The sequence below is a fragment of the Scyliorhinus torazame genome, chromosome 19 (genome assembly GCF_047496885.1).
Source record: "Scyliorhinus torazame isolate Kashiwa2021f chromosome 19, sScyTor2.1, whole genome shotgun sequence".
Taxonomy (NCBI): domain Eukaryota; kingdom Metazoa; phylum Chordata; class Chondrichthyes; order Carcharhiniformes; family Scyliorhinidae; genus Scyliorhinus; species Scyliorhinus torazame.
Genome location: NC_092725.1, coordinates 74520688 through 74541040, shown reverse-complemented (window position 1 = coordinate 74541040; position 20353 = coordinate 74520688). Strand labels below are relative to the sequence as shown.

Below are 20353 nucleotides of genomic sequence, written 5' to 3'. Positions count from 1 at the left end.
AAGGCCCAAGAGCCATTTGCTCAGCCCTGTTAAACTACATCTCCCGTGCTGAAAGATACCAGAATCACCAAAGTACTAGCAAACCCCCGGACTCCAGTCCAAGCAGCAACCCCTGCCCCAGTGATACCACTCTGGGACCTCCCAATGTTGCTACCTATCACTTTCCAACCCCTTTGTGTCAGAGACCTACCTTCTTGATGTGTATCCTGGACAGTAAATAGGTCATCCAAAAAAACCAAGGCTGCAGATTTTCAGTTTCCATTTAAAAAAATGATAGGATCACTGAACCTGATCCCCAAACATTTTCAAAACATCCCATTAGGGTACGTAATAAAACAAAAATTTGACTGACTTACCATAACGATCTGGCAGTAAAACTAAAATAAAAATACACACACAAAATGGATGTTGCATTTAAAAAAAAAATAGTGCCCATTGTTCCTACTTACCTTGTTAAAGAAACGTGCAAACTGCCAACTGGTAAGCATGATGAAGGATGTTGCATAGGTTAATGATACTAAGGTTTTGATAATAGGATGATATGGACTAGGTACTTAAATGGATATGATCCTACTAACCTGTCAAATAAGTCAGAATGTGATGATTCTTAGCTGTCCAATGTTGCCCTGTATAACATGGCATCCTGTTGCAATGCTCATGTAAACTGTAAAATAATCAGTGATTTTCCAATCTTTTAAAGGACTAACAGGGTGATCAGGCAGTATCTTCATCGTCGCAGCATTAAACCTGGTTTAGCATTTCCCCATACTATTTTTTCATTGTTGAAAGGTTCAAATGGGCAGATTATACACAGAGAAGCTGTGGGTAGGAATGTTTCAAAGATACACCACAAGTCAACAAGGGTTATTATTTCAGCCACGACAGTAACAACACTGTGTCAGAAGCTGTGAAGAGCTGAAGCTACACCATGACTGAGTAAATGTACCACCTTCAGGAGTGAATCCCAACATGCAGTGAGGCGGGTGGGAAAGCAGGTTGTCACAATGCAGCAAAGATAAGATGGGACACTGATGATGTGCATTTCATGGCTAATGCATGCTTTGGACTGGTTCAGAGGCAACTGATGCTTTACCTTTCAGTCTCTGAGTCACATCCTCTGTCTAGTTGTGAGTAGCGTGGCGATATGGAGGCAGCAGACTGCTGACAATCTACAAAAAACTGACATATTAGACAAATATACAGAGACGACACAGCAAAGTGGGTTAGTAAATTAGAAGATATAAGTGAGAAATTTAGTGAGGAGTTTCCCAACTTTCCTTCAGCTGCACAGCTTAACTTATTCAAATGTGCATTTTTCTGATGCTTTGTCCAGCAAGAGATATTAGGTAACCCGGATCGTATATGCTAATGCCAGATCAGAACTTGGATGAACGAAAAACAAACAAAATTGCCTACCATTACGTCATATTGGAGTTTATGGTGAAATCTGACTTGTAGCATAGGATTATGTTTTTAACAGCACAGAGTGGTGGTGGCTGCAAATGCAATGTGACATTTTATTTTCTAAATACTGGTATGGAGGAAGTTTCTAACCCAGCCTCCATTGTTTTCCTGCCAAATTGAAGTCCATAAGAACACAAAACAATTATAAATTTGCTGCATGTGAGGTGACTGGTGAGACGATGACATCACCGTTTGAGTCACTGTGTCCTTCTCAGCGAAGACATTTGGTAAGTGGGTCTTAGATAAAGAACTTGCGTTCTTATGAACTCACTTCACAGCAATGATTTGAAAATGTAAACGTCGCCTCTCAAGATCAGTCTTTGGCCCAGCGGATAAAGGACAGGCATCGGGCAGTCCCGGTTGGAAAGACAAGGCTATCAGTTGGAATGCTGGCCCTCCATTTGTTTGAAGTGATTGGGGGTTCTGATGTTCAGCTGCATTATGAGGTGTGGGTCATTTTGAAATAAATTCTGGAACTGTAATGATCCAGATGCAAAGCTTTTCTGCATGCTCTGAGGGCTGGTAATACTATTTTATTACATGGGGAGCCAGTATTCCTTGCGTCACAGATTATCTGGTGCCAGTCAATGCATTATCACTCACACTAGGTTCACAAATGGAGAAAGGTGATCAATGAGACTATGGATTAAAATGTTGCCTCCAGCCACTTTGACAGTCTGCATCACTTTCAGGAAAGAAGAAAAGGACATGTTATTGATGAATGTTAGGAAGTTTTAATGGGGGTGTGGAGGGTGGGGATATAGAACAACTGATTATCATTAGGACATGAATCATTTCAGTTGCAATGAAATGAAATGAAATGAAATGAAAATCGCTTATTGTCACAAGTAGGCTTCAAATGAAGTTACTGTGAAAAGCCCCTAGTCACCACATTCCGGCGCCTGTTCGGGGAGGCTGGTACGGGAATTGAACCGTGCTGCTGACCTGCTTTCAAAGCCAGCGAGTTAGCCCTGTGCTAAACCAGCTGATAAGTGAAACAGTATGAGTAGTGATGTAGTTATGCCAATGTTTTTCACGCTTCAAAACATATTGGCATTTCATTATGATAGTGAAAATTGTTCTCCTTCTGAATGATTGATAACCAACGTATAATTAAGAGCACCTCAATTTGGTCCCACACGAGTAGTATATCAGTACCTGAGGAATGAGAATGAAGATACATACAATAAAAAATAACATGAAGCTAATCATTTTTAGACAGAAGCTAATTAACATCAGGTGCTACAGCCCTGGGTGATGAGGTCATGTTTCACACAACGTTTAAACCCACAAAGGTTTTAATGGATAATCTGGACATAGATAATTGGCAGTAAATAATGCACCGTAAACAGAAAAGTATTTGCAAATCACTTACTTTAAAAGGTTGGGACCTTTTAGAGAAAGAATCCCAATATATCAATAAATATAAATGCCCAACAATGCACCTGAGATCTCTGAATAGGGAAGTCTTATCTCATCCTTTGCACCACAATCATTATAATTAATAAACAATTAATATAATAAAAACTGAAAATTGTATTTAATGTGAACAGTGGCTAGGAACTTCCTCAGGGCTTTTCCCACAAGCAGTTGGAACTTTGGCAAAAGTCTGGCAATTGCCCCAAATTTGCCCCGGTAAAGGAGACTTTGAGAAAATTCCTGACAAATGTAAATATGTTACAGACAATACCAAGTTTGATTTTCATGTCCGTCATGAGAACTACCTGATTACCACTGAAAACACAGACCCCTGATTTCTCATTGGAAGTACCCAAAATAATTGGATGTATGAAACTGTACACCAGAAACTAAATTATTTCTGTACACAGAAGCTTTACATTTTGTAAGATACATCAACATGCTGGTAAGTCACATACTATTGGGGAGGGCAGTGGAATAATGGTATTGTCACTGGACTAGTAATCCAGAGACCCAGGGTAATGTCTGGGGTCGCGGGTTGGAATACCAACATGGAAGATGGTGTAATTTGAATTCAATGAAACTTGAATTCAGCAGACTTCAAAGTCTGACGAAGACCACAAAACCATTGTCAATCATTGCAAAAACCCACCTGGTTCACTAAAGTCCTTTCAGGGAAGTTACTCTGCCATTCTTACCTGGTCTGAACTACATGTGACTCCAGACCCACAGCAATGTGATTGCCTCTTAAAATGGCCCAGCAAGCCACTCAGTTCAAGGGCAATTAGGGATGGGCAACAAATGCTTTTCAGTGACACCCACATCCCATGAAAGAATAAAAGGGCTGGAAGGCTGGTTTAGCTCAGTGGGCTAGAAAGCTGGTTTGTGATGCAGAACAAGGCCAGCAGCACGGGTTCAATTCCTGTACCAGGTTACCCGAACAGGTGCCGGATTGTGGCGACTAGGGGCTTTTCACAGTAACATCATACTTGTGACAATAAAAGGCTATTATTATTATTAGAATAAAAGGAAATTAAGAATTTATTGCATCATATGCCATTTCATTTTTCACCGTAAATTATCTTTAAGCAATTACATGAAAATACCAGTGAATGTGTTCTTTTCCTTGATATAATTTAAAGAGACTCTGGCTTGCTTCTGAGCAGCTTTACCTAGACAAACAGCCTCCTCAGATTCCAGCCTCCCAAATTCAGCTTCTCCATATCTGAATCCGAATTCTATATTTCAAATGTCCCAAGACACCAGGAAAAGAGTTCCCAGGTGTAAGATGCACACTCACTAACCCTGTACCAAGGTGTAGAATATTTGCTCCTTAAAGCTCACCAAGGAACAGCACTTTAAAATTGCACACTGGCTCAAGCACAATGTTAGGCTGTCAGCAAGGTTGCCACATGATCACAGCTGGTCAGGTGAGGTGTAGAACATGAGACCATTTTTCTTGAATGGCAGTGGAAAATAGGAGGGTATTGAATCTCCACATTAGAGACACAAACTGCAAACTCATTTTCTTTTAATAGGACCAAATGCCAAAATGGTCCGACTTGTAGCACTTCAGATTTTGGAGCAATTTGACTAGGTGGGGATATTTAACTAACACAAGGAGTGCAATGTTTTCATCAGATTTGATCCAAGCTGAAAAATAGATTTGACATTGGTTTCCATGCCCAAATTCTTTGATAGTGTGATTTTGCTAAGTATAAGGGTGCTTCCTGTTTATTCCCTTATCTTCCCTTCCTTTTATTTGTACCATTACATTTTTAACCATGGATGATTTATGGACATAAGTCTTTAAAGCAGCCTTTATCTTTAATTCAAGCAAAGGAAGCAGTGGTCTGCTTTTGATTCAAACAGGAGATTCCAGAGGACTGTGCTGTTTTAGACTGCTGATTTCAGACTGGCCAGTATCAGTGATGACTCGGTTTGATTGATTTTCTGGTGGCCAATGAATTGGCCCAAAAAGCCATGCTCTGCCTGGCAACGGGTGGTGATTGGATCTGATCCCACTTGAATGTTTTCAGAGTCATGAGGCACCAGTTTGGTTTCACTTTTGATTCTGAGCGCCTGGAGGAAGAGATCTAACTAACTCTCTTTAAAACGATCTAAATAATTATCTCCATAAGACCACTGTGAGGGTTGACTCTCCAGAAAGTTTGCATGTCGTTCTCTGGAGACTACAGAGACCTGAAGTAAAACCATGAGCTGAAAGCAAGGTTTGATGTGAAATGAAGTGTCTATACAGAAAGATAGAGGCCTGAAGATGAACCTTGAGCTGAAGGCCCAGGTTTATAAGAGACAGTGTATCTCTCCAGGAAGCCTGCTGCATGTAAGTATTGCATTTTCTAACTTGCGGGACCCTGAATGAATGACTCCACAAAGAAGACCATTATTAGCTGTAAACCAGATAGCTTGATCAACCAGCGTGTTGTGAGGAAAGAGTGCTCCGAAAGCTAGTGATTTGAAACACACCTGTTGGACTTTAACCTAGTGTTGTAAGACTTCTTATTGTGCTCACCCCAGTCCAACGCCGGCATCTCCACATCGTGAGTAAGTGTGTCACAGGGCCACTTGATTGAATGAATTGGTTTCTTCTTTTTCAATGACAGCAGGTGAGTATCTTCCCTCAAATTGGAGGGAAATGGTTAAAATAAAATCTGAAATGATTTAATTTGCCAAGTGTTTATTTGAGCACAAGTTTGTTATGTCTGAATTGTTCAATGGCAAGAACAAACCGTTCTTCCCCTTAGTAAAAAATAAAATTCCAGCCCACAGTTCTAATAAAGTAACAAGGCTATTCCAGCAGCTAATACATCTCATTGTCCCTGTGGTAGTAACCATTTTATTGATACATTTGAACATGGTGCTCTTGAAATTACATTGGCTGGGGAACAGGACGTTCAACAATTACTGGTGCTATCTTCTCCACGTTCCACTGTTATTTTGGTGAAATGGTGAAAACAGGCTCTAGATGAGTGCTGTGCTACTAAAACACATCTGCTTGAAAGTCTGGCTTCGGCACACAATTTTGATCCTCATTGTTTACCAGAATTTGAACTTGTCTGGAGGTGCTAAGAATGACACCTGAAAATTTAGAAAATGCTGGTTCAGCACAATGTCCATGGAAAATACCATGCCCAATGAAGGGGTGGAATGTGCTGGTTGTCACAGATTTGCAGGTTTCAGGAGGGCTCAGGGACTGAGTGAGAGTGTACAGATTCTCGGACATGGCACTGGAGTTCTGGGTTGAGGAAGCCCAGAGGAGGCGGAGTTTCCTGTAGTAGGAGTAGGAACCCACCTCGTCCACCTTCCTTCTCTCCTGAAGCAGTTGGTTATCGCCTTACCTGGTCTCATCGCCTCCTCCCTTTACTCCAGTGGACCAAGGGGAACCCCTAACCAGCTGACCATAGCTCTTTCTACTGATTACTCCTCTATATCATAGAGCAACAGCATCCAATCTTTTTAAGTGAAGTCCTCAGAGAATTTCCAGATTAAATGTTGATACAGTGTTAGTGAAGTTTTGATAAAGAGTCTTAGAAAGTCTCCCGATCTGTCTCAAATTTCATCGTCAAACCTCAAGAAGAAAATGAATGGTAAAAGGATAAAAACCTTTAAAAGTACTCAGAATCCTCTATGATGACGAGTTTACTCCCAGTTAGCTGGTCACTGTTAGGACAGGGCACTGGGTCAAAGTGCTAGGCATCATGCAGACATATTAATGAGCACTAGTAGGCAACTGAAGTGGAAATCAGCTCTGAGCGCAACGTCTGATTCCTTAACCAAGGTGGTGTCTTGCATTTCAGCTTAAGACCCCAACATGCCCACCCGAAAGGTTCTCTTGCACCTCAAATATCCAGGGAAAAATCATCTGTTCATTCTGTTCTTTGAATTTTACCGCTTCCGGTGGTTCATTATTATAAACTGAATAGATAGCAGCTATCTGACTGGGAATGGTGATCTTTGGCACTTCTTTCACAGTTAAGGGGGATTAGTATCAACTTCAGGCATTAAACGCACCGGCCTGGATTTCCTAGCTTGTGGCTAATCAGAAAAATTCAGGCTCCAATATCAGATTATTCTGTGTCAGAGAGAACCTTCTATCATCTTGATGTTACAGTGGTGCTCAGTTGTGTACTGGAATTCACCCCCTTTATACAGAAGTGTTAACTTCAAAACAGTACCGGCAATAGAAGGAGAGTGCAGGTGAGTGGTTCAAATATTCCAAAAGAAGTTTCTATTCCCTGGCCTGGTGTCTGGGGATGTCTGTAGAGACCATACTCAAGGATGGACACTACATTCACTGCCATCTATACAGTCTCTCTGAACTAGACTTGAAGAACTACCTCATGAGGAGATTCACACACCTTCTTCATGCTCTAAACACTGCACACAAGGTTGAATATAAGTGGATACCTCATGGTGGTGCATGCCTAGATTGTCCCCCAAAATAATTGCATCGAAACAAACATGGCTAGTTGGGGATTCTCAAGGACTATGCTGTAGAGTACTCTATGGAGCAGCATGAGTGGGGAGTGGTGATCTGACAGAACAGGACTCTGAAAAGCAACAACATTAAAAATGTTTAATATCTGTTAACATACATTTACATGACTATATAACAATGATGGAAGTGCTCGAAACAAAGTATTTCCCTCGATCTTCCTTTGCTTGTTCATCTTAATTGGTAAATTAAAATCTTGCATTTATTCATTCCTGCAGGCCAGCTAATGAACACATTTATTTTACAGGTGGTACAAATGAACAATCTAAACATATCACATTGAAGCACTGCATTACTTGTGATGCCAATGATGTAATGAAAATGAGGCACAGCTCTTCTCCCTCCCCAAACAAATAGAATTGTCAAAACATATTGTCTTATAAAATGAGCATCGGTGCTACAGAAGTGTCTGAAAACAAACAATGCAAATTACATCACTCTCACCATTCATTGTGTCTGGAATTCGGGGGGGGGGGGGGGGGTGGTTGTAGGGGACAGGGTCCATTAGCTGGGGGGTGGGGGAGGGGAAAGAAAATCAGTTCAGGCTCTTATGCCTAACTGCTATCTAGCGACTCCTGCTCTTGCACATGTACAGATGTCATTGGTACCTACCCCCTCTAAACCTCTTTTCCTGAAAGAAGTGAGTTACGTCAGAATTTCACAGGTGCTAACAAGCCTCCGGAACTTTGCTGAAGTGACCGCTTTTTAAACATGTGAGTCAAGCCAATCAGTAGGTCTGATGTTAATTGTGGCTTCCCAGCAGAAGTGGATTAGTAGCAGCCTCAAAATAGAATTGGGTGACCTATAGCCCCATTCAAGGTGACAATTAGCGATCATCGGTAGGGGGCAATCAGATGACCAGTCTGTTTGGCTGCTTCAGGAGGGAGATCAGTTTAATGTCCAAATCAAAGACTTAAAACGTGCATAGGAAGCAGATTACAATTTTCAAGTAGAAATGCCGATGAGCCGGATGATAAAACTGGCCCTAATCTCGTCATCTACTGAACCATCAGCCACTTACTGCCGTTACTGGTTATCCAAACCACAGTCTCATCATCTACTGAACCATCAGCCACTTACTGCCGTTACTGGTTATCCAAACCACAGTCTCATCATCTACTGAACCATCAGCCACTTACTGCTGTTACTGGTTATCCAAACCACAGTCTGATCCTGCTCTCTTCATTCTAGGGAGACTGAAACCGGCTGTAATATTCCGACCACTGCCCCAGATGAGATCAGCACAGATTAAGGATTGAACCCTGGGATTACTCTGGCCTTTATGCTTCCGTACCAAAACACTTGCACACGTCCATACTGAGCAAAAAGTATATTTCATATGTAGCAATAAGATTGATAATACTTTAACGCCATTGCAGGGAAGAAATATCAGTTACAAAAATAAGCCAACCAGATCAAATGAGGCAGGCACATCATCGCTATAAATATAATGTAACATTGGGTATACACCCGAGTTCCTTTATTTAGTCGGAGCCCACCATATTTCTGCTTATAGCAGTGAACAAAAGTATATAAGCTTAAAAACTGTAAAGGATTAAAAGACAGGGCCGCCTTTCTCATTTGATGCAGAAGCTGAGTTGACTTCATTGCCATCACTGCGAGGTTGTTTGGAGAATGCCATTGGAAATTTTATCAAATGGAACCTGAGGTTGGAGTGTAAATATCACGCTAGAATTTAAAATGTTATTGCATTTACAGAAATAAACAGCCCAAAATGAGGTTTCAGCAATAATACTGGTGTTTGGGCACAACATTTCATAGTCTGGTGTTACCGTCAATAAACATTACTTCAGTTTATATATGATTCCTGCTTCTCCACCTGCTGTTGTGATTGTATAAAATTCACCAATTTAACTGGCTGAAATTTTATAAAATTAGAGTTATAGATTTGAATTTGAAATTTGCAACTTGAGGTAAACAGGGTAGGATGCTGAGGCTTGGCACCCGCTGGGAGTTAAGGTGTGTACTGACATGGAGCAATGCAGACATGGTCCCTGAATGGCAACGCAGGGGGCGTTTGTAAGAATTTGTTGTTTCCAATGTAATTAACCAGCTACAGGAAGGATATAAAAAAAAACACATTTTCTTCATCAGATTGACACCAAATCCAAGACCGAGAAAATCCAGAGAAAGTGTTGAAGATGCTGTGAAAAATGATCATTATTGATGATGCACTGACAGTCGTTAGGCAAAACATTGTAGAACATACTATTCCAATTGGCCCAAAATCTAATACCTGTTGGATAAAGACAGAGGTAGAGATGAGTGAGTAAGAGAAGTAAGTTGAAAATGAGAGAGAGATAAACAGAGATGGGGGTGGGGGTCGGGGGGTGGGGGAGGGGCAGTTGGCTGCATTTTGCATGCCACCCTGCGGATGAGTAGTCAGCTGGGAGTAGGCAGGCCGTTTTTTAAACTTTTTCAAAGGCGGGAAGGAAGGTGGGGGGCACTACCTTCGGAGACTGCCCTTTGCAGGTCAGCGGCAGCTCCCTCCCCCACTGAGGTAGTAATCCCCTTTTCTTCCTACACACCTGCTCCATAAGACTCACAACGCCTGAAACTGCCCAAACCATCCCTGCCCAAGACCCTGGACCTACCTGGCTCCGGGATCCATGAGCCTTCCTATTCTTCCTGATCGCAGTCACAGCAGCATCCACTAATGCTCCCTTGGCACTGTCAGAACTGATGGAGTTGCCAGCCAATTGGGCTGGTGTGGAGCAAGGTGGGCTGGAGTGGATTTAAATTTAGATTTGTCACGTGTACCGAGTACACTGAAAAGTATTGTTCTGCGTAGAGTCCAGACAGGTCATTCCATACGTGATAACCATAGGACATATGATAAATACACAATGTAAATACATAAGACATTGGGTGAAGCATACTGAATGCAGTGCTACACTGAGAGAAGATGCGTGGAGACATCAGTTCAGTCCGTTCAGGAGTCTGTTAGCAGAGGGGAAGAAACTGTTTTTGAATCTGTTAGTGCGTGTTCTCAGACTTTTGTATCTCCTGCCCGATGGAAGAAGTTGGAGCGGGGATGGGCTGTCATGGAGCGGGATCCGACTGGCATGGAGTGGAGTGAGGATTGCTTGGAGTGGGACGGGCTGGCGCTGGTGTGGAGCGGGGTGAGGTTGGCGTGGAGCAGGGTGGCCTGGAAAGGGCGGGATGGCATGGAGCGGGGTGAGGATGGCGTAGAGTGGGCTGGGATGGCCTGGAACGCAGCGGGAGGATGTGGTGCGGGGAAGGGATGGCGTGATTCGACTGGCGTGGAGTGGGCTGGGATGGCCTGGAGCGGGGTGGGATGACGTGCTGCGGGGAAGGGATGGCGTGATGCGGCTGGCGCAGAGTGGGCTGGGATGGCCTGGAGTGGGGTGGGATGGAGTGGAGCGGGGTGAGGATGGTGTGGAGCGGGGTGGGGATGGTGTGGAGCGGGGTGAGGATGGTGAGGAGCGTGGTGAGGTTGGTGTGGAGCGGGGTGAGGATGGTGCGGAGCGGGGTGAGGATGGTGCGGAGCGGGGTGAGGATGGTGCGGAGCGGGGTGAGGATGGTGCGGAGCGGGGTGAGGATGGTGTGGAGCGGAGCGGGATGGCGTGGAGCGGGGTGAGGATGTGGAGCGGGGTGGGGATGGTGAGGAGCGGGGTGAGGATGGCGTGGAGCGGGGTGAGGAGCGAGGTGAGGATGGTGTGGAGTGGGATGAGGATGGTGTGGAGCAGGGCGGGATGGCGTGGAGCGGGGTGAGGATGGTGTGGAGCGGGGTGGGGATGGTGAGGAGCGGGGTGGGGATGGTGAGGAGCGGGGTGAGGATGGCATGGAGCGGGGTGAGGATGGTGTGGAGCGGGGTGAGGATGGCGTGGAGCGGGGTGGGGATGGTGACGAGCGGGGTGAGGATGGTGTGGAGCAGGGCGGGATGGCGTGGAGCGGGGTGGGGATGGTGTGGAGCGGGGTGAGGATGGTGTGGAGCGGGGTGAGGATGGTGGGGAGCGGGGTGGGGATGGTGTGGAGCGGGGTGAGGGTGGTGTGGAGCGGGGTGAGGATGGCGTGGAGCGGGGTGGGGATGGTGTGGAGCGGGGTGAGGGTGGTGTGGAGCGGGGTGAGGATGGTGTGGAGCGGGGCGGATTGGCATGGAGCGGGGTGAGGATGGTGAGGAGCGGGGTGGTGATGGTGTGGAGCGGGGTGGGGATGGTGAGGAGCGGGGTGAGGATGGCGTGGAGCGGGGTGAGGAGCGAGGTGAGGATGGTGTGGAGTGGGATGAGGATGGTGTGGAGCAGGGCGGGATGGCGTGGAGCGGGGTGTGGATGGTGTGGAGCGGGGTGAGGATGGTGAGGAGCGGGGTGGGGATGGTGAGGAGCGGGGTGGAGATGGTGAGGAGCGGTGTGGGGATGGTGAGGAGCGGGGTGAGGATGGTGAGGAGTGGGGCGGGATGGCATGGAGCGGGGTGAGGATGGTGTGGAGCGGGGTGGGGATGGTGAGGAGCGGGGTGAGGATGGCGTGGAGCGGGGTGAGGATGGTGTGGAGCGGGGTGGGGATGGTGTGGAGCGGGGCGGGATGGCGTGGAGCGGGGTGGGGATGGTGTGGAGCAAGGCGGGGTGGCGTGGAGCGGGGTGAGGATGGTGTGGAGCGGGGCGGGATGGCGTGGAGCGGGGTGGGGATGGTGTGGAGCAAGGCGGGGTGGCGTGGAGCGGGGTGAGGATGGTGTGGAGAGGGGTGGGGATGGTGAGGAGCGGGGTGGGGATGGTGAGGAGCGGGGTGAGAATGGTGTGGAGCGGGGTGGGGATGGTGAGGAGCGGGGTGTGGATGGTGTGGAGCGGGGTGAGGATGGTGTGGAGCGGGGTGGGGATGGTGAGGAGCGGGGTGGGGATGGTGAGGAGCGGGGTGAGGATGATGAGGAGCGGGGTGAGGATGGTGTGGAGCGGGGTGGGGATGGTGAGGAGCGGGGTGGGGATGGTGAGGAGCGGGGTGGGGATGGTGAGGAGCAGGATGGGGATGGTGAGGAGCGGGGTGAGGATGATGAGGAGCGGGGTGGGGATGATGAGGAGCGGGGTGGGGATGGTGAGGAGCGGGGTGGGGATGGTGAGGAGCGGTGTGAGGATGATGAGGAGCGGGGTGAGGATGATGAGGAGCGGGGTGGGGATGGTGAGGAGCGGGGTGAGGATGATGAGGAGCGGTGTGAGGATGATGAGGAGCGGGGTGGGGATGGTGTGGAGCGGGGTGAGGATGGTGTGGAGCGGGGTGAGGATGGTGTGGAGCGGGGTGAGGATGGTGTGGAGCGGGGCGGATTGGCGTGGAGCGGGGTGAGGATGGTGAGGAGCGGGGTGAGGATGGCGTGGAGCGGGGTGAGGATGGCGTGGAGCGGGGTGAGGATGGTGTGGAGCGGGGTGAGGATGGCGTGGAGCGGGGTGAGGATGGTGTGGAGCGGGGTGAGGATGGTGTGGAGCGGGGCGGATTGGCGTGGAGCGGGGTGAGGATGGTGAGGAGCGGGGTGGGGATGAGGAGCGGGGTGGGGATGGTGAGGAGCGGTGTGAGGATGGTGAGGAGTGGGGCGGGATGGCGTGGAGCGGGGTGGGGATGGTGAGGAGTGGGGTGAGGATGGTGAGGAGCGGGGTGAGGATGGTGAGGAGCGGGGTGGGGATGGTGTGGAGCAGGGTGGGGATGGTGTGGAGCGGGGTGAGGATGGTGAGGAGCGGGGTGGGGATGGTGAGGAGCGGGGTGGGGATGGTGAGGAGCGGGGTGGGGATGGTGGGGAGCGGGGTGAGGATGGTGTGGAGCGGGGTGGGGATGGTGAGGAGCGGGGTGGGGATGGTGAGGAGCGGGGTGGGGATGGTGAGGTGCGGGGTGAGGATGGTGCGGAGCGGGGTGGGGATGGTGTGGAGCGGGGTGGGGATGGTGCGGATTGGGGTGGGGATGGTGAGGATTGGGGTGGGGATGGTGAGGAGCGGGGTGGGGATGGTGTGGAGCGGGGTGGGGATGGTGTGGAGCGGGGTGGGGATGGTGAGGAGCGGGGTGGGGATGGTGAGGAGCGGGGTGGGGATGGTGGGGAGCGGGGTGGGGATGGTGGGGAGCGGGGTGGGGATGGTGGGGAGCGGGGTGGGGATGGTGAGGAGCGGGGTGGGGATGGTGCGTAGCGGGGTGGGGATGGTGAGGAGCGGGGTGGGGATGGTGTGGAGCGGGGTGGGGATGGTGTGGAGCGGGGTGGGGATGGTGTGGAGCGGGGTGGGGATGGTGTGGAGCGGGGTGGGGATGGTGAGGAGCGGGGTGGGGATGGTGTGGAGCGGGGTGAGGATGGTGTGGAGCGGGGTGGGGATGGTGAGGAGCGGGGTGGGGATGGTGTGGAGCGGGGTGGGGATGGTGTGGAGCGGGGTGGGGATGGTGTGGAGCGGGGTGGGGATGGTGTGGAGCGGGGTGGGGATGGTGAGGAGCGGGGTGAGGATGGTGAAGAGCGGGGTGGGGATGGTGCGTAGCGGGGTGAGGATGGTGAGGAGCGGGGTGGGGATGGTGCGTAGCGGGGTGGGGATGGTGAGGAGCGGGGTGGGGATGGTGAGGAGCGGGGTGGGGATGGTGCGTAGCGGGGTGGGGATGGTGAGGAGCGGGGTGGGGATGGTGTGGAGCGGGGTGAGGATGGTGAGGAGCGGGGTGGGGATGGTGAGGAGCGGGGTGGGGATGGTGAGGAGCGGGGTGGGGATGGTGTGGAGCGGGGTGGGGATGATGAGGAGCGCGGTGGGGATGGTGTGGAGAGGGGTGGGGATGGTGAGGAGCGGGGTGGGGATGGTGTGGAGCGGGGTGGGGATGGTGTGGAGCGGGGTGGGGATGGTGTGGAGCGGGGTGAGGATGGTGTGGAGCGGGGTGGGGATGGTGAGGAGCGGGGTGGGGATGGTGTGGAGCGGGGTGAGGATGGTGTGGAGCGGGGTGGGGATGGTGAGGAGCGGGGTGGGGATGGTGTGGAGCGGGGTGGTGATGGTGTGGAGCGGGGTGAGGATGGTGTGGAGCGGAGGATGGTGAGGAGCGGGGTGGGGATGGTGTGGAGCGGGGTGGGGATGGTGTGGAGCGGGGTGGGGTGGTGTGGAGCGGGGTGGGGATGGTGTGGAGCGGGGTGAGGATGGTGCGGAGCGGGGTGAGGCTGGTGTGGAGCGGGGTGAGGATGGTGAGGAGCGGGGTGGGGATGGTGAGGAGCGGGGTGAGGATGGTGAGGAGCGGGGTGAGGATGGTGAGGAGCGGGGTGGGGATGGTGTGGAGCAGGGTGGGGATGGTGCGGAGCGGGGTGGGGATGGTGCGGAGCGGGGTGGGGATGCTGAGGAGCGGGGTGGGGATGGTGGGGAGCGGGGTGAGGATGGTGAGGAGCGGGGTGAGGATGGTGTGGAGCGGGGTGGGGATGATGAGGAGCGGGGTGGGGATGATGAGGAGCGGGGTGGGGATGGTGTGGAGCAGGGTGAGGATGGTGTGGAGCGGGGTGAGAATGGTGAGGAGCGGGGTGCGGATGGTGTGGAGCGGGGTGAGGATGGTGAGGAGCGGGGTGGGGATGGTGCGGAGCGGGGTGGGGATGGTGAGGTGCGGGGTGGGGATGGTGAGGAGCGGGGTGGGGATGGTGAGGAGCGGGGTGGGGATGGTGTGGAGCGGGGTGAGGATGGTGAGGAGCGGGGTGAGGATGGTGAGGAGCGGGGTGAGGATGGTGTGGAGCGGGGTGAGGATGGTGAGGAGCGGGTGAGGATGGTGTGGAGCGGGGTGGGGATGGCGTGGAGCGGGGTGGGGATGATGAGGATGGTGTGGAGCGGGGTGGGGATGGTGAGGATGGTGTGGAGCCGGGTGGGGATGGTGAGGTTGGTGTGGAGCGGGGTGAGGATGGTGTGGAGCGGGGTGGGGATGGTGTGGAGCGGGGTGAGGATGGTGAGGAGCGGGGTGGGGATGGTGAGGAGCGGGGTGAGGATGGTGAGGAGCGGGGTGGGGATGGTGTGGAGCGGGGTGGGGATGGTGTGGAGCGGGGTGAGGATGGTGTGGAGCGGGGTGAGGATGGTGTGGAGCGGGGTGGGGATGGTGAGGAGCGGGGTGGGGACGGTGTGGAGCGGGGTGAGGATGGTGTGGAGCGGGGTGAGGATGGTGAGGAGCGGGGTGGGGATGGTGTGGAGCGGGGTGGGGATGGTGAGGAGCGGGGTGAGGATGGTGTGGAGCGGGGTGAGGATGGTGAGGAGCGGGTGAGGATGGTGTGGAGCGGGGTGGGGATGGCGTGGAGCGGGGTGGGGATGATGAGGATGGTGTGGAGCGGGGTGGGGATGGTGAGGATGGTGTGGAGCCGGGTGGGGATGGTGAGGTTGGTGTGGAGCGGGGTGAGGATGGTGTGGAGCGGGGTGGGGATGGTGTGGAGCGGGGTGAGGATGGTGAGGAGCGGGGTGGGGATGGTGAGGAGCGGGGTGAGGATGGTGAGGAGCGGGGTGGGGATGGTGTGGAGCGGGGTGGGGATGGTGTGGAGCGGGGTGAGGATGGTGTGGAGCGGGGTGAGGATGGTGTGGAGCGGGGTGGGGATGGTGAGGAGCGGGGTGGGGACGGTGTGGAGCGGGGTGAGGATGGTGTGGAGCGGGGTGAGGATGGTGAGGAGCGGGGTGGGGATGGTGTGGAGCGGGGTGGGGATGGTGGGGAGCGGGGTGAGGAGGGTGTGGAGCGGGGTGAGGATGGTGTGGAGCGGGGTGAGGATGGTGAGGAGCGGGGTGAGGATGGTGAGGAGCGGGGTGGGGATGGTGTGGAGCGGGGTGGGGATGGTGTGGAGCGGGGTGGGGATGGTGTGGAGCGGGGTGGGGATGGTGAGGAGGGTGTGGAGCGGGGTGGGGATGGTGGGGAGCGGGGTGAGGAGGGTGTGGAGCGGGGTGAGGATGGTGTGGAGCGGGGTGGGGATGGTGAGGAGCGGGGTGGGGATGGTGTGGAGCGGGGTGGGGATGGTGTGGAGCGGGGTGGGGATGGTGTGGAGCGGGGTGGGGATGGTGAGGAGCGGGGTGGGGATGGTGTGGAGCGGGGTGGGGATGGTGGGGAGCGGGGTGAGGAGGGTGTGGAGCGGGGTGAGGATGGTGTGGAGCGGGGTGAGGATGGTGAGGAGCGGGGTGAGGATGGTGAGGAGCGGGGTGGGGATGGTGTGGAGCGGGGTGGGGATGGTGTGGAGCGGGGTGGGGATGGTGTGGAGCGGGGTGGGGATGGTGAGGAGGGTGTGGAGCGGGGTGGGGATGGTGGGGAGCGGGGTGAGGAGGGTGTGGAGCGGGGTGAGGATGGTGTGGAGCGGGGTGGGGATGGTGAGGAGCGGGGTGGGGATGGTGTGGAGCGGGGTGGGGATGGTGTGGAGCGGGGTGGGGATGGTGTGGAGCGGGGTGGGGATGGTGAGGAGCGGGGTGGGGATGGTGTGGAGCGGGGTGAGGATGGTGTGGAGCGGGGTGGGGATGGTGAGGAGCGGGGTGGGGATGGTGAGGAGCGGGGTGAGGATGGTGAGGAGCGGGGTGGGGATGATGAGGAGCGGGGTGAGGATGGCGCGGAGCGGGGTGAGGATGGTGTGGTGCGGGGTGGGGATGGTGTGGAGCGGGGTGAGGATGGTGAGGAGCGGGGTGGGGATGGTGTGGAGCGGGGTGGGGATGGTGTGGAGCGGGGTGGGGATGGTGGGGAGCGGGGTGGGGATGGTGTGGAGCGGGGTGGGGATGGTGTGGAGAGGGGTGGGGATGGTGTGGAGCGGGGTGCGGATGATGAGGAGCGGGTTGGGGATGGTGTGGAGCGGGGTGGGGATGGTGTGGAACGGGGTGGGGGTGGTGTGGAGCGGGGTGGGGATGCTGTGGAGCGGGGTGGGGATGGTGTGCAGCGGGGTGGGGATGGTGTGCAGCGGGGTGGGGATGGTGTGCAGCGGGGTGGGGATGGTGTGCAGCGGGGTGGGGATGGTGTGGAGCGAGTCAACTCCATGTCGACTTTACTTCTGAGTTTAATGAACAGTGTTCCAACGACAATGTAGTTGATATCGTTAAGCATAGTGTCATATAGAACAGGAGGCACCTATTCAGGGGCTGGATTATCTGTTTTTGGGACGATGTCCCCATGCCGTGGTGAATACTGTTGTCTCTCCTGGCGTCAAAAGGCCACAGATGCACCATCATGCAGGGGGCTAGCAGGCAGCTGTCGTGGAGCTTGCAGCTCTCGCTGCCGATACGGCCCCACGCACCTCCGGGTCAGAGACCGTGCAGGCGCGCGGCGGCGGCCTCCAGTGGCCGCACCTTTCTCAATGGCAGACTCAGCCTGCGGACCTGGACCGCCGAAATAATGCCGCAAATCGGCCGCACGTTAGATCCGGACCGCTCCCACACATAGCCCCCCAAACCCAAATGTGGGTCCCCCTGCCCTCCGATTGGCCCTCCCCCAACTGTGGCTCCCCCGGACTGAGTCCGCAGCCACCAGGCGAGTATCACGGACAGTGGGACCATATGTGGTCCACGGCCTTGGGAATTTGGCCGTTTGGAGACGGAGAATAGCGGGGCGGGTCTCAGGCAATGGTCAGAAGTGGTTGATACTCGGCGTGACGTACTCCCTGTGGGGGGTGGAGAGTAGCGGAAACGGCTCCGGTCCCGATTTTGTGTGGGAAAACGGATTCTCAGGCCCTAAAAAATACTACTGTTATACCCTCAATAACGATGCTTAGAGAGTAAACGGTAAAGAAGGCTTTAATAAGCTAAGAACTAGCCTGGTGCCGAGACGGGTGCGAACAGAGGTGCCGCCCACAAGGCGGCCCCTTATATATGGCTCCCAGATGGGCGGAGCCCCCCAGGGTTTCAAGCCTGGTCTTAAAGGGGTCATCACCTTACATGATGACAAGGGTACAGTGTTACAGTAACCGTTCATCACAACCACTACTTCTACCTATTCCGCATTGTGCCACCCAGATGCAAGATGGCAAGATGTCACACCAGCGCAAATCACCACCGGTTTACAAAAACGAAAACCAGTCGTGATGACCATGCCAGTGATGCGCAGCTATGTATAGTCCCCGGCAGGTAAGGGACGTGGAAGAAGACTGCCCCCGGTACAGTGCCAGGTTCACACTGCCAGGGCTGGCCCTCTGGGAAACCCCATTGCGGGGATTCCCCTTGTGTGTGGTGGAGGGGGTCACAAGCCCTGATGCCTGTGAGGAGGTTGGATGGAGGAGGAACTGCTGGAGCACATCTCAGGGCCTCTCATTAATTAAAAAATAAATTTAGAGTATCCAATTCTTTTTTTTCCAATTAAGGGGCAATTTAGTGTGGCCAATCCACCTACCCGGCACATCATTGGGTTGTGGGGTTGAGACACACTCGGAAACAGGGAGAATGTGCAAACTCCACACAGACAGTGGCCCGGGGACTGGATCGAACCAGAGTCCTTGGCACCGTGAGGCAGCAGTGCTAGCTACTGCGCCACCGTGTTGCCCCCTTCCATTAATTTTGTAAGCAGGCGGCAGGGTCGCACACACCAGCCGTGACCCCCATCCCGGAAGCCCCCAAACTGCTCCCTCTCCCCTTCTGGAGCTGGACAACCGCCTCTGTCCCCCTGAACTCCCTGATACTAGGTTGAGACAGTGTGCTCATCTCCTTCCTCCCTCTCAGAAGGCTTGGGCCTAGTTCCTGATTTTAAAAAGCAGTAGTAATTCATGTCGGCGTGACATCACATGTGGTGGGTGGAAAGGTTCAATGAGGTCTGAAGATTTGACTTTAATCTCGGCTAAGTACATTATAATGCAATCAAATTGATGTAAATCAGGTTCGCGCCCTTCCTCATCGGGAAGATCAGTTTCTAAATTGCTTTTCCTCTTCGCAGTTGGCAACTCCTCAACCTCGGTCTGATTGTCTTGGTTTCTTCTGGTCCTCCCATTGCATCCGTCACACGGGGACATTTTTCCTATTTGAATTATTTTTCAGCACAATATAATCATGTACCTCAAAATGGTACAGTAGAACATCAGCAGACAGTGGGATTTATTTATTTTATTTGAATCTTGTAGGGATGTGTGCTTCTGCCGACCTTGATGTCGAGAGCCCTGACTCAAAAGGGTATTGTTAGGCACTCAGGTTCTGTCCATTGAGGGCAGAAATGTCACTGAACAGCAGTGGGACTGTGGATCGTTATGACCATTAGACTTTACCCGGCTGCTATATTTTAAACTGTCTTTTTTAATTTAAGGTAAAACAGAATGCCCTAGAATGGGGGATTGTGCGAGTTGTACTAAACTCTGCCCAGCAACAGCCATTGTGACCAGGTTGCCAAGGGAACCGGGGCCCAGGTCAACCTCTATTGAATGTCAAATGCCAGCTTTAACAATCGGACGCAAAGTAGAAGACAATTTTTGTTGCCTCTTGTAGACTCACTAACTGTGAGGCAGTGAGACCAAAAGAAAGCAAGTGCTAAAATGTAAGCAAATTATCGCAGATGCTGGCGTCTGAAACAAAAACAGAAAATACTGAACAATCTCAGCAGTTCTGATAGCATCTGTGGAGAGAAGAGGGAGTTAACCTTTCGATTCTGGGTGACTCTTTGTCAAAGCTTTGTCAAAGAGGAAGTCACTGCTGATAAGTGAGGCAGAAGAAAAGGACTGCTTTTGGGTGAATCACCCAAAGTGGAGTATCGTTAGGATGGAATCCCCGTTTGAAGAAACAAAGCTCGTCTCGGAGAGTTGAAGACTGGAGAATCACCAGTGGGTTCTTATTTCTGGAAGTCCATTCAAGTGTGCTCAGAAGGTAGAAGCATAAGGACAATTTCTCAGGTGCCTGGCATCCGTTTGCAAGATGCAATTCTGATGGGCATATACAGACTGCAACCCACAAGTTAATGAATAGGACCAGTTCCTAATCGTAAATACCACTGGTGAAAAGAGCTTGTACAGTTGGATGAATTTCATCAATGAGGCCCTATACTCCTCGGAAGCCAGCTACGTGAAGAGCACCATCTTTCTTCTGC

General features: G+C 52.3%; 1 protein-coding gene across 1 annotated transcript in view; it reads right to left on the bottom strand.

Moving 5' to 3' along the window:
* The window catches only part of LOC140396225 (protein bicaudal D homolog 1-like), a 322819-nt gene that overhangs the window by 26223 nt on the left and 276243 nt on the right, over nt 1-20353 (bottom strand). The window contains exon 8 of the mRNA XM_072484546.1: nt 1094-1169. Coding sequence (XP_072340647.1) covers nt 1122-1169 — 48 coding nt within the window. The 3' untranslated portion in view covers nt 1094-1121. The remainder of the gene's footprint in view (nt 1-1093; nt 1170-20353) is intronic.